Genomic DNA, 16,880 nt, shown 5'->3' on the forward strand with positions numbered 1-16,880 from the left:
GCTTTGTCCAAACTTTTGACTGGTACTGTACATATGAGATGAGTAAAGCAGCATGTAAACACAGAGAAAAAGAAGGAGAGAGAGGTAGAGAGACAAACAGCGTGATAGACAGCATGTGACAGTCAGCGGCACAGTCTACTGGAAAAATCCCCAGACATTCCACTGCTCAATCAACGTAACCGATAGATGGCATTCCTCTCTGAGAGACACTGATAAGGTCAGACCTCTAAGGCTCCCTGGTGTTTCTGCCGGCTGCTCAACCTGTGTGGTGGACCATCTGGTCATGGCCAATCGTTTCCTATCGCTTCCTGATGTCATCTGGAAGATGAATGAAGATTATTAGTCTATACTGTCTATTGCTGCTGCTAGTCATGGAGCTGCATGATTGGTTGAGGTATGTTGAGCTTGCAGCAGGGCTTTGGTGTCCGTCTGTCTGTCCGTCCGCCCGTCCGTCCGTCCGTCTGCCTGTCTCATTGTCTGCCTGTCTCATTGTCTGCCTGCCTGCCTGGAGAGAGACAACCTACTGTGTCTCAGTTAATCAGTCAGTCAGTCAGTGTCTGTTCCACTGTCTGCCTGCCTGTCTGTCACACTGTCTCTCTGTCTTTCTGTCTGTCTCACTGTCTGTTTGTCTGCCTACCCGCCTGTCTGTCGGTCTGTCTGCTCAACAGCCTGTCTGTCTGTATTGACATAAGAAGATTATTAAGAAACTAAATTAGTCTAGGTCCTGTGATACTAGACTCCCCGTTCACCAATACTTACAATAGACCTGTGAGACTACAGCACCATGCTGGAGGGATACAAAAACCCCAGAGATACAAAAACTCAGACAAATGGTTACGGAGGTGTCTCTGTCTTCTACACCAGGGAATTAGGAGCTGAGAGAGAGAGAGAGAGAGAGAGAGAGAGAGAGAGAGAGAATGACAAAGAAATTTCTAGTTCACACAACACAGGACCACTCATTTATTTCATGAAATTGAAAAGAACATTGGTTACCAGTTGTTAGTTTCTGAACAGAGGAGTTGCAGGATGGCCAACGGCAGAATGTCTTTGTCTCCATCACTGTCGATGTACCTCTCTTCAGGTTTAGTCAATGGCTGGGATAAGGTGTCTGCTGCCCATTGAGCTGTAAAATAATTCCTTCGGTTGTATTAGTTCTGTCTGTTTGCAGCGTTGCATCATTCAGCGTGTATGGGGTTCATGGTGACAGGTAGCTTTAGGGCTCTATTCAATCCGTATCGTAGAAGTTTAGTGTTACAGCGTGAATGAAATTTAAAGGCAATGTTCCTGCGTTAGTGGAGACTGCATTCAAGGTAAACTCTGTAATATGGCGTCTTATCAGAAATTACCTTTAAATTTCTACTGCGCCATCAGCGGAGTGAGACAAGTGTCTCAATCAATCAGTCAGTCAGTCAGTCAATAAGTCAGTCATCCAGGCAATCAGTCAGTCAGTCAGTCAGTCAGCCAGTCAATCAGTTAGTTAGTCAGTCAATCAGTCATTCAGTCATTCAGTCAGTCAGCCAGTCAATCAGTTAGTTAGTCAGTCAGTCAGTCAATAAGTCAGTCATCCAGGCAATTAGTCAGTCAATCAGTCATTCAGTCATTCAGTCAGTCAGCCAGACAATCAGTTAGTTAGTCAGTCAATCAGTCATTCAGTCATTCAGTCAGTGTCAGCCAGTCAATCAGTTAGTTAGTCAGTCAGTCAATCAGTCATTCAGTCAATCAGTCATTCAGTCACTCAGATGGTTAGTCAGTCAGTCAATCAGTCAGTCAGTCATTCAGTCAGCCAGCCAGTCAATCAGTTGTTTATTCACTCAGTCAATCAGTCATTCATTCAGTCAGTCAGTCAATCAGTCAGTCAGTCAGTCAGCCAGTCAATCAGTTGGTTAGTCAGTCAGTCAATTAGTCATTCAATCATTCAGTCAGTCAGCCAGTCAATCAGTTGGTTAGTCAGTCAGTCATTCAGTCAGCCAGTCAATCAGTTGGTTAGTCAGTCAGTGAATCAGTCAGTCAGTCAGTCAATCAGTCATTCAGCCAGTCAATCAGTTGGTTAGTCAGTCAGTGAATCAGTCAGTCTGTCAGTCATTCAGCCAGTCAATCAGTTGGTTAGTCAGTCAGTGAATCAGTCAGTCAGTCAGCCAGTCAATCAGTTGGTTAGTCAGTCAGTGAATCAGTCAGTCTGTCAGTCATTCAGCCAGTCAATCAGTTGGTTAGTCAGTCAGTGAATCAGTCATTCAGTCAGTCAGTCAATCAGTCATTCAGCCAGTCAATCAGTCAATCAGTCATTCAGCCAGTCAATCAGTTGGTGAGTCAGTCAGTCAGTCAGTCAGAGAAACACAGAGACTGCATCCTCTCCCTCCCCCTCAGCATGGGGCCTTGTCAGAATCCGGAGTGTATGTTCTCACACATGCACACACACACACACCCTGGGGAGAGAGAGGGGAGAGAGAGGGGAGAGAGATGGGAGAGAGAGGGGAGAGAGAGGGGATGGGAGAGTTGAGAGGAGTGAGGAGGAGGGGAGGAGAGAGGAGAGGAGGGAAAGAGAGAGGGGGAGGGGAGAAAGAGGAGAAAGAGAGGAGAAAGAGAGGAGAGAATGGAGAGAGGGGAAAGAGAGAGCGGGGAGGGAGAGAAAAGAGAAGAGAAAGAGAGGAGATAGGGGAGAGAGGGGAAGAGAGAGGGGGAGGGAGAGAAGAGAACAGAAAGGAGAGGGGGAGGGAGAGAAGAGAGAGAGAGTAGAGAGGTGGAAGGGAGAGACGAGAGAGAGGAGAAAGAGAGGAAAGAGGGGAAAGAGAGGGGGGAGGGAGAGACGAGAGGCTTGCATGGGATGGGAACTAAGGGAGGGTTCTATTATAGTTGATTCAGTGTGTGTGTGTGTGTGTGTGTGTGTGGGTCTGCTGACCAACCTTACCCTGCCTACCACCCACTGAGGCCTGGGCCTGATGGTTAGATAGCCTGTGGACGTCAGAGATGTGTGTGTGTGCTTACTGCATTAATGCTTTCATCCATAGGCGTACTTTAATGTATACTTTATGTGTGTGGCTATGTCTCCAGATGATACAGTTTTTGAGCAGGATCATTTCCTAGGGGGGCTTTGTGCCTTAATGAGGCAGAGGGAGAGGCCTCTCTCTCCTCTCTTCACTTTTCTCTCTCCTGTGAGATCGGAAACAATCTCTCCCTGCTTGATCGCCTCCACTCCCTGGAGACTGCTACTTGTCTGAAGGTCATGACTGATGGGCGCACACACACACACACACACACACACACACACACACACACACACACACACACACACACACACACACACACACACACACACACACAAACTCACCCATGAACACACACACACACACACAAACTCACCCACGAACACACACACACACACGTAATACAACACAGGAGGCTGGTGATGGGAGGACGGCTCATAATAATGTCTGGAACAGAGGAAATGGAATGGCATCAAACACATGGAAACCACTGATTCCGCTCCAGCGATCACCACAATTCCGTCCTCCCCAATTAAGGTTCCACCACCCTCCTGTGTAATACACACACGCACACTTAATATATACACACACTAATACATTAGCAATAATTCACCAACAAATGGGAAAGGTTAGGCTACATACATAGTTAGCAGTCTCATTATTGAGGAAAAGCTATGTGAAGGTTATGTAGCTTTAGGTTATGTTCAAAAGAGCAAAAAAAAAATACAAAATGGGGATGAGGTAGTTGGGTGGGCAATTTACAGATGGGCTGTGTACAGGTGCAATGATCGGTAAGCTGCTCTGATAGCCGATGCTTATAGTTAGTGAGGGAGATATAAGTCTCTAGCTTCAGTGACTTTTGCAATTCATTCCAGTCATTGGCAGCAGAGAGCTGGAAGGAAAGGCGGCCAAAGGAGGTGTTGGCTTTTGGGATCACCAGTGAAATATACCAGCTGGAGCGCATGCTACAGGGGGGGTGTTGCTATGGTGACCAGTGAGCTCAGATAAGACTGGGCTTTACCTAGCAAAGACTTATAGATGACCTGGAACCAGCGTGTTTGGCGACGGATATGTAGCGAGGATCAGCCAACGAGAGCATACAGGTCACAGTGGTGGGTAGTATATGGGGCTTTGGTGACAAATCGGATGGCACTTTGATAGAATGCATCCAATTTGCTGAGTAGAGTGTTGGAGGCTATTTTGTAGATGACATCGCCAAAGTCAAGGATCGGTAGGATATTCAGTTTTACGAGGGTATGTTTGGCAGCATGAGTGAAGGAGGATTTGTTGTGAAATAGGAAGCCAATTCTAGATTTATTTTTGGATTGGAGATTACAGTCTAACCAGACACCTAGGTATTTGTAGGTGTCCACATATTCTAAGTCAGAACCGTCCAGAGTAGTGATGCTAGTCGGGCGGGCGGGTGCGGGCAGCGATCGGTTGAAGAGCATGTATTTAGTTTTACTTGCATTTAAGAGCAGTTGGAGGCCACGCAAGGAGCGTTGTATGGCATTCAAGCTCGTTTGGAGGTTAGTTAACACAGTGTCCAAAGAAGGGCCAGATGTTTACAGAATGGTGTGTTCTGCATAGAGGTGGATCAGAGAATCACCAGCGGCAAGAGCGATATTCTAATTTTTGGTGACTTTAATATTCACATGGAAAAGTTCACAGGCCCACTCCAAAAGGCTTTCGGAGCCATCATCAACTCAGTGGGTTTTGTCCAACATGTCTCTGGACCTAGTTTTGTCCCATGGAATAAATGTTGTGGATCTTAATGTTTTTCCTCATAATCCTGGACTATCGGACCACCATTTTATTACGTTTGCAATTGCAACAAATAATCTGCTCAGACCCCAACCAAGGAGCATGAAAAGTCGTGCTATAAATTCACAGACAACACAAAGATTGCTTGATGCTCTTCCAGGCTCCCTCTGCCTACCCAAGGACGTCAGAGGACAAAAATCAGTTAACCACCTAACTGAGGAACTCAATTTAACCATACCCTAGATGCAGTTGCACCCCTAAAAAATAAAAACATTTCTCATAAGAAACTACCTCCATGGTATACAGAAAATACCCGAGCTCTGAAGCAAGCTTCCAGAAAATTGGAACGGAAATGGCGCCACACCAAACTGGAAGTCTTCCGACTAGCTTGGAAAGACAGTACCGTGCAGTATTGAAGAGCCCTTACTGCTGCTCGATCATCCTATTTTTCCAACATAATTGAGGAAAATAAGAACAATCCGAAATTCCTTTTTGATACTGTTGCAAAGCTAACTAAAAAGCAGCATTCCCCAAGTGAGGATGGCTTTCACTTCAGCAGTAATAAATTCATGAACTTCTTTGAGGAAAAGATCATGATTATTAGAAAGCAAATGACAGACTCCTCTTTAAATCTGCGTATTCCTTCAAAGCTCAGTTGTCCTGAGTCTGCTCACAACTCTGCCAGGACCTAGGATCAAGAGAGACACTCAAGTGTTTTAGTACTATATCTCCTGACACAATGATGAAAATAATCATGGCCTCTAAACCTTCAAGCTGCATACTGGACCCTATTCCAACTAAACTACTGAAATAGCTGCTTCCTGTGCTTGGCCCTCCTATGTTGAACATAATAAACGGCTGTCTATCCACCGGATGTGTACCAAACTCACTAAAAGTGTCAGTAATAAAGCCTCTTTTGAAAAAGCCAAACCTTGACCCAGAAAATATAAAAAACTATCGGCCTATATCGAGTCTTCCATTCCTCTCAAAAAAAATTGAAAAGGCTGTTGTGCAGCAACTCACTGCCTTCCTGAAGACAAACAATGTATACAAAATGCTTCAGTCTCGTTTTAGACCCCATCATAGCACTGAGACTGCACTTGTGAAGGTGGTAAATTACCTTTTAATGACATCAGACCGAGGCTCTGCATCTGTCCTCGTGCTCCTAGACCTTAGTGCTGCTTTTGATACCATCGATCACCACATTCTTTTGGAGAGATTGGAAACCCAAATTGACAGATCTAATCTGTCGGAAAGATAGCAGTTTGTCTCTGTGAATCGGTGTTCCTCACGGTTCCGTTTTAGCACCACTATTGTTTTCACTATATATTTTTCCTCTTGGGGATGTCATTCAAAAACATAATGTTAACTTTCACTGCTATGTGGATGACACACAGCTGTACATTTCAATGAAACATGGTGAAGCCCCAAAATTTCCCTCACTAGAAGAATGTGTTTCAAACATAAGGAAGTGGATGGCTGCAAACTTTATACTTTTAAACTCGGACAAAACAGAGATGCTTGTTCTAGGTCCCAAGAAACAAAGAGATATTCTGTTGAATCCGACAATTAATCTTAATGGTTGTACAGTTGTCTCAAATAAAACTGTGAAGGACCTTGGCGTTACTCTGGACCCTGATATCTCTTTTGACTAACATATCAAGACTATTTCAAGGACAGCTTTTTTCCATCTAAGTAACATTGCAAAAATCAGAAACTTTCTGTCCAAAAATGATGCAGAAAAATTTGATGATGCAGAAAAATGCTTCTAGGTTAGACTACTGCAATGCTCTACTTTCCGGCTACCCGGATAAAGCACTAAATAAACTTCAGTTAGTGCTAAATACGGCTGCTAGAATCCTGACTAGAACCAAAAAAAATGATCATATTACTCTCGTGCTAGCCTCCCTACACTGGCTGCCTGTCAAGTCAAGGGCTGATTTCAAGGTTTTACTGCTAACCTGCAAAGCATTACATGGGCTTGCTCCTACCTATCTCTCTGATTTGGTCCTGCCGTACACACCTACACGTACGCTACAGTCACAAGATGTAGGCCTCCTAATTGTCACTAGAATTTCTAAGCAAACAGCTGGAGGCAGGGCTTTCTCCTATAGAGCTCCATTTTTATGGAATGGTCTGCCTACCCATGTGAGAGACGAAAACTCGGTCTCAACCTTTAAGTCTTTACTGAAGACTCATCTCTTCAGTGGGTCATATGATTGAGTGTAGTCTGGTGAAGGTGAATGGAAAGGCTCTGGAGCAACGAACCGCCCTTGTTGTCTCTGCCTGGCCGGTTCCCCTCTTTTCACTGGGATTCTCTGCCTCTAACCCTATTACAGGTGCTGAGTCACTGGCTTATTGGTGCTCTTTCATGCCGTCCCTAGGAGAGGTGCGTCACTTGAGTGGGTTGAGTCACTGATGTGATCTTCCTGTCTGGGTTGGCTTCCCCTCTTGGGTTGTGCCGTGGCGGAGATCTTTGTGGTCTATACTCGGCCTTGTCTCAGGATGGTAAGTTGGTGGTTGAAGATATCCCTCTAGTGGTGTGGGGGCTGTGCTTTGGCAAAGTGGGTGGGGTTATATCCTTCCTGTTTGGCTCTGTCCGAGGGGTATCATCGGATGAGGCCACAGTGTCTCCTGACCCCTCCTGTCTCAGCCTCCAGTATTTGTGCTGCAGTAGTTTATGTGTCAGGGGGCTAGGATCAGTTTGTTATATCTGGAGTACTTCTCCTGTCTTATCCGATGTCGGAGGACCTGAGCCTTAGGACCATGCCTCAGGACTACCTGGCATGATGACTCCTTGCTGTCCCCAGTCCACCTGGCCATGCTGCTGCTTCAGTTTCAACTGTTCTGCCTGCGGCTATGGAATCCTGAACTGTTCACCGGACTTGCTACCTGTCCCAGACCTATTATTTGACCATGCTGGTCATTTATGAACATTTGAACATCTTGGCCATGTTCTGTTATAATCTCCACACGGCACAGCCAGAAGAGGACTGGCTACCCCTCATAGCCTGGTTCCTCTCTAGGTTTCTTCCTAGGTTTTGGCCTTTCTAGGGAGTTTTTCCTAGCCAACGTGCTTCAACACCTGCATTGCTTGCTGTTTGGGGTTTTAGGCTGGGTTTCTGTACAGCACTTTGAGACATCAGCTGATGTACAAGCACTATATAAATACATTTGATTTGATTAGATTTTTTGAGCGTGGCTGAGGTGCACCCAGGAGAAATCTCCGAAACCAGATTGCACAGGGAGAAGAAACGGTCAGTGATCTGTTTGTTAACTTGGCTTTCGAAGACTTCAGAAAGGCAGGGCAGGATTGATTTAACATTGATTAAGAATAGGCTATGTATCTTGTAGAAAATATGCACAGCACGTTCAATAATGCATTCAATCACTGTTCTGCGTCAATTTGTTAATCGGACTTGGACTAATTGATTTATGTTGATTGTAATACATATAATACATTTAGGGAAATAGATAATATCTTTGTTCACTTCCGTTTAAAATTCTTGGGTAAAAAGTGACTTTTAGTCTACACAGTTCGAATAGTAATATCACTTTTAAGATGGTCTAATTATTAAAGGGCTAATTTGTGCCGGATAGTTAGCTGCTGATGTTAATAGCCACGATAAATAATTTGGAGCGTTATAATGATCCTTGTCCTTAATCAATAGAGTGATTCCGCACTGTGTGGCAGTCAGTCAGTTATTCAGTCATTCAGTTAGTTTGTCAGTCAGCCAGTCGCACCTGCCTTCAGGCAGTAGCCAATGTGAAAGAATGCAGAAAGGGGTGGAGTTGTTCGTTGTGAGATTTTACTTTTTTCAAACGCTCGCTAGTGGATATCACTTACTCTGCCTGAAGACAGAGAGAGAAGAGCACACTGTGACTTCGTTTGAACTGCACCATTATAAATCAATTGGCCTACAGTTACTTCGCGTTTCCATTAGATACGAGTTTTCTGTATAGTGGTGTATATATCGAATGGAAAGCACTTCACAGATTTGGCTGAACTTCGGATCTCCTGTTCTCATCTGCTCATCCACTGACGGTTGGTCCCTCTGTTCTCAGTGGAAAGCTAGCTGCGGACTCGCGCCTGGCTTAGGGACCGCGTGAGAATTGGTGAAACGCTCGAGAGAGAGACTTGCACCCGGTCAGGCTGAGTGAACAGGGGAGTTGTCCCGGGTCTCCCGCGCGCATGGAGGGAGACGTAATGGACAAGCTGGATAGCATGGCTGCGGTGTGTGACTTCGATCCCATTGCGGGAAAAATCCCGGCAACCAAAGTGGAGATCACAGTGTCATGCAGGTAAACTCACTGAGCCAGCTGATTACTCTGTCTCTCTCACAGACTTTGGATAGGTCCATTGCGCTTTGGAAAATATGGGGCAGGGCACTGCAGATCCGCGTTCAGGAGAGTTGATAGGCTATATTGCATTGTAATGATGCAATTAATTGCCAATTACAGTTAGATGGGTTATTCAATGAGTATTGTAACGGTCTGACATTTCATCAAGAAGCCTCTAGTTTGCTTTTCTGATGCGCAAGGAGGACAGCGGTTGGCTATAGAAACCTGCTTTCTGTGTTGTGCTTAATGTGGAAATGTCATGTCTAACTTTGAATCGATTTTCCTAATATTATGTTAAAAGGGTAGGGACTACTTGGGGTGGGTGCTTAAATCCTCTTCCCCAAGCTCTTGCTGCGCAACGTTTCCATCCTGTGAATAAAACGGTCTCGTGCCACAGTTGATATCGAGTTTGTTGGCGCGGGGGTAGAAGTTCCTTTGATCAATGCTTTGGTGCCCGCAGTGAAATGTCGAGGATGAATAGCCTACATGTAGCCGAGTCTTTCCCCCAACCAGTGACGATCACTGTGCCGTACGATAATGTTGTGGATTGGATCGGGGTGGGGTTCTTGCGGTCAAGCCGATAACATTTGACCAGGTTCATTGTAAAAGTATGGGCTACTGTACCCTAATTCGACTGTTCCTGTATTGGTTTCAGTCGTCAATTTCCATTAAGAGGTCAGGGAAGTGGAACATAAACAGATGATCAAACAAAGCATGTTAACATGTTTCTTCGTGTCTCTTTGAGTCCATCTGAGGATGACACTCAAATCTGATACAATGGTTCTACTGCTCATGTGAAGTCTGGTGATTGGTGCTACTGGAGCAGTTTTGTACTCTATCTCCCTTGCTCTCTATCTCCCTCCTTTCTTTTTCTATCTCTATCTCTCTCACTCTCTATCTCCCTCTTTTCTCTCTCTATCTCCCTTGGTCTTTAACTCCCTCCTTTCTTTCTCTATCGCTCTCACTCTCTATCTCCCTCCTTTCTCTCATTATTTCTCATTCTCTATCTCCTTCCTTTCTCTCTATCGCTCTCTCTCACTCTGAATCTCCCTCCTTTCTCTCTCTCTCTCTATCTCCCTACATTCTCTCTCTATCTCTCTTACTCTCTATCTCCCTCCCTCATTTTTTCTCTCTCTATCCACACCCCTCTCTCTCTCTGACAGAGACCATCACATCCATGTTGTGTTGGCTATTCCTCGTTGTAACTTAAAGGAGGCTGTGCCTGCAGTTTTCTCAAGGCCGCCAATTAATGTGTTTTTCACAGAGCTATCAGAAATTAATATGATGTCATCGGACCTGAAGGAGAGAGATTGATCAGAGGCTTTGCTTTGATGCTGCTTATGGTCTGTTCCCTTGGAGCTGCTTACACACGCACACCCACACCCACCGACACCCACACACACCCACACACATACACACACCCACACCCACCCACACCCACAAACCCACACGCACACCCACACACCGACACACACCCACACCCACCCACCCACACACCCACACACCCACCCACCCACACCCACACACCCACACACACTCATCCACCCACACACATACACACACCCACCCACACCCACACACCCACCCACCCGCCCACCCACACCCACCCACACACACCCACCCACCCACACACACTCACCCACCCACACACATACACACTTAGGAATAAATAGGAATAACAACGTTCTATTAACTGGATGAAATTGATATGGCTGTTTAGTACAACATCAATCATATAAAAAAATAACCAAACATGCCAAACTATCAAGCGCCCTCATATATTCATCTACAAGAAGTGCAATTAATTGGTCATTGACGTTTCACCACACACTCCTAAATTGGCAGAATAACTGCCATCCTAAATATCTGAACTCAGAATAAATTCCATCCTAAATATCTGAACTCAGAATAAATGCCATCATAAATATCTGAACTCAGAATAAATGCCATCATAAATATCTGAACTCAGAATAAATGCCATCATAAATATCTGTCAAGGCTCAGGTGAAGACCCAGATACAGACAGTTTCGAAGTAACAAAAGTTTATTACAAAAACAGGGGGGCAGGAAAATGACGGCAGGCAGAGGTCAGTAATCCAGAGCAGAGTCTGAAAGGTAAAGGCCAGCAGGCAGGCTCAGGGTCAGGTCAGGCAGAGGTTGTTGTGAACTTGAGTGAGGACCCAAAAGCGGTTTAACAAAAACAGAGTCCTTTAAAACCTCTTGCTTCTACTTGGGACGCTTGCGTCCCAACTAGAGCTCTGGAAATGCAAATGCGCTACGCTAAATGCTAATAGTATTAGTTAAAACTCAAAAGTTCATTAAAATACACATGCAGGGTATCAAATTAAAGCTACACTCGTTGTGAATCCAGGCAACGAGTCAGATTTTTAAAATGCTTTTCGGCGACAGCATGAGAAGCTATTATCTGATAGCATGCACCAATACACTACAACACAAAAGCACAGCAGGGGACGTAAACAAAATAATTAGCATTTCGGCGTTACACAAACCGCACAATAAAATAGAAAACAGTCATTACATTTCACCATCTTCTTTGTTGGCACTCCTAGATGTCCCATAAACACTATTGGGTCTTTATTTCGATTAAATCGGGCCATATAAAGCCAAGATATCGTTATATGTAGACTGTGTGATAAACGAAAAAAACAGCGATTTCACAACGTAACGTCATTTTTAAAATTCAAAAAGTAGACGATAAACTTTCACAAAACACTTCGAAATACGTTTGTAATGCTACTTTAGGTATTAGTAAACGTTAATAAGCGATAAAAATCATCCTTAGGCGATGTAAAAATCATTAGCTGTCGTCTTGGAAAAAATTTCACGAGAGAGCTCTTCCGGAATGATCTGGGCGGAGACCGGAGGTAAGTGGTGCCCCTGTTTCGGTTCAACCAAGAATCAAAGATGATTCAATTCACAAGACTCTAGACAACATGGGGATGCTGTGGGAGTTGAATGCTTGGTCTTATCTAATTCGGCTCACTGTTAACAATTGCTGGAAGTGGCGCAAGGATATTTATTTCCATTTTCTGTGATCAGGTTTTCCTGCGCTTTCCGATGTAACGCACGTTATGTTATAGCCACAGTCGTGATTTAACCAGTTTTAAAAACGTCCGAGGGTTTCCTATCCACACATTCTAACCATATGAACGTACTATATTCCTGGCATGAGTAGCAGGGCGCTGAAATGTTGCGCGATTTTTAACAAAATGTTCAAAAAAGTAGAGGGTAGGAGCAACAGGTTAATGTCAAAACACAAGGAAGACATAGATCCTCTTCAGATGTAGAATAATGGCAAAATAGACAACCCGCAGAGAGGGCGACAAATTAAACAAAAAGTCCTTCTGATATTTACAGAAGAGTCCCCTTCTTAGTAGCAGAGGAGAATAGCTGGGTTAGAGTCCCCTTCTTAGCAGCAGAGGAGAATAGCTGGGTTAGCGGCGACAGACTGCTGGTCTCTCTGGGTAGGCGCGGGTCGTAGAGGACAGAGGTACCTGATCACACGTAGCATCAGAAGAACAGGCAGATTCCGACAGGACGGGACAAGGGTGAAGCAAACGAGACGATAGTTTGGTTCTGGCATGAGAAACTCAAACGAGAATCTGACAAAGACAGAAGCAGGAACAGAGAGAGAAATAGAGACCTAATCAGAGGGAAAAAGGGAACAGGTGGGAAAAGGGTGAACGAGGTAGTTAGAGAAGATGAGGAACAGCTGGGGGAAGGAGAGGAAGAGAATGTAACCTATTACGAGCAGCAGAGGGAGACGGAGTGAAGAGAAAGAACAGGAACAAGACATAATATGACAATACATGACAGTACCCCCACTCACCGAGCGCCTCCTGGCGCACTCGAGGAGGAAACCTGGCGGCAACGGAGGAAATCATCGATCAGCGAACGGTCCAGCACGTCCCGAGAGAGAACCCAACTCCTTTCCTCAGGACCGTACCCCTCCCAATCCACTAGGTACTGATGACCACGGCCCCGAGGACGTATGTCCAAAATCTTACGGACCCTGTAGATAGGTGCGCCCTCGACAAGGATGGGGGGGGGGGAGACGAGCGGGAGCGCGAAGAACGGGCTTAACACAGGAGACATGGAAGACCGGGTGGATGCGACGAAGATATCGCGGGAGAAGAAGTCGCACTGCGACAGGATTATTGATCTGAGAAATACGGAACGGACCAATGAACCGCGGGGTCAACTTGTGAGAAGCTGTCTTAAGGGGAAGGTTTTGAGTGGAGAGCCATACTCTCTAACCGCGACAATATCTAGGACTCTTAGTTCTACGCTTATTAGCGGCTCTCACAGTCTGCGCCCTATAACGGCAAAGTGCAGACCTGACCCTCTTCCAGGTGCGCTCACAACGTTGGACAAAAGCCTGAGTGGAGGGGACGCTGGACTCGGCGAGCTGAGACGAGAACAGCGGAGGCTGGTACCCGAGGCTACACTGAAAGGGAGATAGACCGGTCGCAGACGAAGGAAGCGAGTTGTGGGCGTATTCTGCCCAGGGGAGCTGTTCTGACCAAGACGCAGGGTTACGAAAAGAAAGACTGCGTAAGATGCGACCAATAGTCTGATTGGCCCGTTCTGCTTGACCGTTAGACTGGGGGTGAAAGCCGGAAGAGAGACTGACGGAAGCCCCAATCAAACGGCAAAACTCCCTCCAAAATTGAGACGTGAATTGCGGACCCCTGTCCGAAACGACGTCTGACGGAAGGCCATGAATTCTGAAAACATTCTCGATGATGATTTGTGCCGTTTCTTTAGCAGAAGGGAGCTTAGCGAGAGGAATAAAATGAGCCGCCTTAGAGAACCTATCGACAACCGTAAGAATAACAGTCTTCCCCGCTGACGAAGGCAGACCGGTGATAAAATCTAAGGCGATGTGAGACCACGGTCGAGAGGGAATGGGAAGCGGTCTGAGACGGCCGGCAGGAGGGGAGTTACCGGACTTAGTCTGCGCGCAGACCGAACAAGCAGCCACGAAACGACGCGTGTCACGCTCCCGGGTGGGCCACCAAAAACGCTGGCGAATGGAAGCAAGCGTACCCCGAACGCCGAAGAACGGCCAGACGAGTAGGAACGGGAACGAAAAGAAGGTTCCTAGGACAAGCGCGCGGCGACGGAGTGTGAGTGAGTGCTTGCTTTACCTGCCTCTCAATTCCCCAGATGGTCAACCCGACAACACGCCCCTCAGGGAGAATCCCCTCGGGGTCGGTGGAGACTACTGAAGAACTGAATAGACGAGATAAAGCATCAGGCTTGGTGTTCTTAGAGCCCGGACGATAAGAAATTACGAACTCGAAACGAGCGAAAAACAGCGCCCAACGAGCCTGACGCGCATTAAGTCGTTTGGCAGAACAGATGTACTCAAGGTTCCTATGGTCAGTCCAAACGACAAAAGGAACAGTCGCCCCCTCCAACCACTGTCGCCATTCGCCTAGGGCTAAGCGGATGGCGAGCAGTTCGCGGTTTCCAACATCATAGTTACGTTCCGACGGCGACAGGCGATGAGAAAAATACGCGCAAGGGTGGACCTTGTCGTCAGAGAGGGAGCGCTGAGAAAGAATGGCTCCCACGCCCACCTCCGACGCGTCAACCTCGACAACGAACTGTCTAGAGACGTCAGGTGTAACAAGGATAGGTGCGGATGTAAAACGATTCTTGAGAAGATCAAAGGCTCCCTGGGGCGGAAACGGACCACTTAAAGCACGTCTTGACAGAAGTAAGGGCTGTGAGCTGCCACCTGACCGAAATTACGGATGAAACGACGATAGAAATTCGCGAAGCCGAGAAAGCGCTGCAGCTCGACGCGTGACTTAGGAACGGGCCAATCAATGACAGCTTGGACCTTAGCGGGATCCATCTTAATGCCTTCAGCGGAAATAACAGAACCGAGAAATGTGACGGAGGAGGCATGAAAAGTGCACTTCTCAGCCTTCACATAAAGACAATTCTCTAAAAGGCGCTGGAGGACACGTCGAACGTGCTGAACATGAATCTGGAGTGACGGTGAAAAAATCTGGATATCGTCAAGGTAAACGAAAACAAAGATGTTCAGCATGTCTCTCAGGACGTCATTAACTAATGCCTGAAAGACAGCTGGAGCGTTAGCGAGGCCGAAAGGAAGAACCCGGTATTCAAAGTGCCCTAACGGAGTGTTAAACGCCGTTTTCCACTCGTCCCCCTCCCTGATGCGCACGAGATGGTAAGCGTTACGAAGGTCCAACTTAGTGAAAAACCTGGCTCCCTGCAGGATCTCAAAGGCTGAAGACATAAGAGGGAGCGGATAACTTAACTGTTATGTCATTCAGCCCTCGATAATCTATGCAGGGGCGCAGGGACCCGTCCTTCTTCTTAACAAAAAAACCCCCCGCTTCGGCGGGAGAGGAGGAGGGGACTATGGTACCGGCGTCGAGAGCTACAGACAAATAATCTTCGAGAGCCTTACGTTCGGGAGCCAACAGAGAGTATAGTCTACCCCGGGGGGGAGTGGTTCCCGGAAGGAGATCAATACTACAATCATACGACCGGTGCGGAGGAAGAGAGGTGGCCCTGGACCGACTGAACACCGTGCGCAGATCGTGATATTCCTCCGGCACCCCCGTCAAATCACCAGGCTCCTCCTGTGAAGAAGAGACAGAGGAAACAGGAGGGATAGCAGACATTAAACATTTCACATGACAAGAGACGTTCCAGGAGAGGATAGAATTACCAGACCAATCAATAGAAGGATTATGACAAACTAGCCAGGGATGGCCCAAAACAACAGGTGTAAAAGGTGAACGAAAAATTAAAAAGAAATGGTTTCGCTATGATTACCAGAGACAGTGAGGGTTAAAGGTAGCGTTTCACGCTGAATCCTGGGGAGAGAACTACCATCCAAAGCGAACAAGGCCGTGGGCTCCCTTAACTGTCTGAGAGGAATGTCATGTTCCCGAGCCCAGGTCTCGTCCATAAAACAGCCCTCCGCCCCAGAGTCTATCAAGGCACTGCAGGAAGCTGACGAACCGGTCCAGCGTAGATGGGCCGACAAGGTAGTGCAGGATCTTGAAGGAGAGACCAGAGTAGTAGCGCTCACCAGTAGCCCTCCTCTTACTGATGAGCTCTGGCTTTTACTGGACATGAAGTGACAAAGTGACCAGCGGAACCGCAATAGAGACAGAGGCGGTTGGTGATTCTCCGTTCCCTCTCCTTAGTCGAGATGCGGATACCCCCCAGCTGCATAGGCTCAGCACCCGAGCCGGCGGGGGAAGATGGTAGTGATGCGGAGAGGGGGGCAACGGAGAACGCGAGCTCCTTTCCACGAGCTCGGCGACGAAGATCAACCCGTCGCTCTATGCGAATAGCGAGTTCAATCAAGGAATCCACGCTGGTAGGAACCTCCCGGGAGAGAATCTCATCCTTTACCTCCGCGCGGAGACCCTCCAGAAAACGAGCGAGCAAAGCCGGCTCGTTCCAGTCACTGGAGGCAGCAAGAGTGCGAAACTCAATAGAGTAATCTGTTATGGATCGATTACCTTGACATAGGGAAGACAGGACCCTGGAAGCTTCCTCCCCATAAACAGAACGATCAAAAACCCGTATCATCTCCTTCTTAAAGTCCTGATACTGGTTAGTACACTCAGCCCTCGCCTCCCAGATTGCCGTGCCCCACTCACGAGCCCGTCCAGTAAGGAGAGATATGACGTAGGCGATACGAGCTGTGCTCCTGGAGTAAGTGTTGGGCTGGAGAGAAAACACAATATCACACTGGGTGAGGAACGAGCGGCA

The 16,880-nt window shown here is 46.8% G+C and overlaps 1 protein-coding gene across 1 annotated transcript in view; it reads left to right on the forward strand.

The window, feature by feature from the left end:
- Nucleotides 1-8,612: 8,612 nt before the first annotated feature.
- The window catches only part of LOC115101611 (copine-5-like), a 224,865-nt gene continuing 216,597 nt past the window's right edge, over nt 8,613-16,880 (forward strand). Inside the window, exon 1 of the mRNA XM_065005191.1 lies at nt 8,613-9,047. Coding sequence (XP_064861263.1) covers nt 8,938-9,047 — 110 coding nt within the window. The 5' untranslated portion in view covers nt 8,613-8,937. The remainder of the gene's footprint in view (nt 9,048-16,880) is intronic.

This window comes from Oncorhynchus nerka, linkage group LG20 (genome assembly GCF_034236695.1).
Source record: "Oncorhynchus nerka isolate Pitt River linkage group LG20, Oner_Uvic_2.0, whole genome shotgun sequence".
Taxonomy (NCBI): Eukaryota; Metazoa; Chordata; class Actinopteri; order Salmoniformes; family Salmonidae; genus Oncorhynchus; species Oncorhynchus nerka.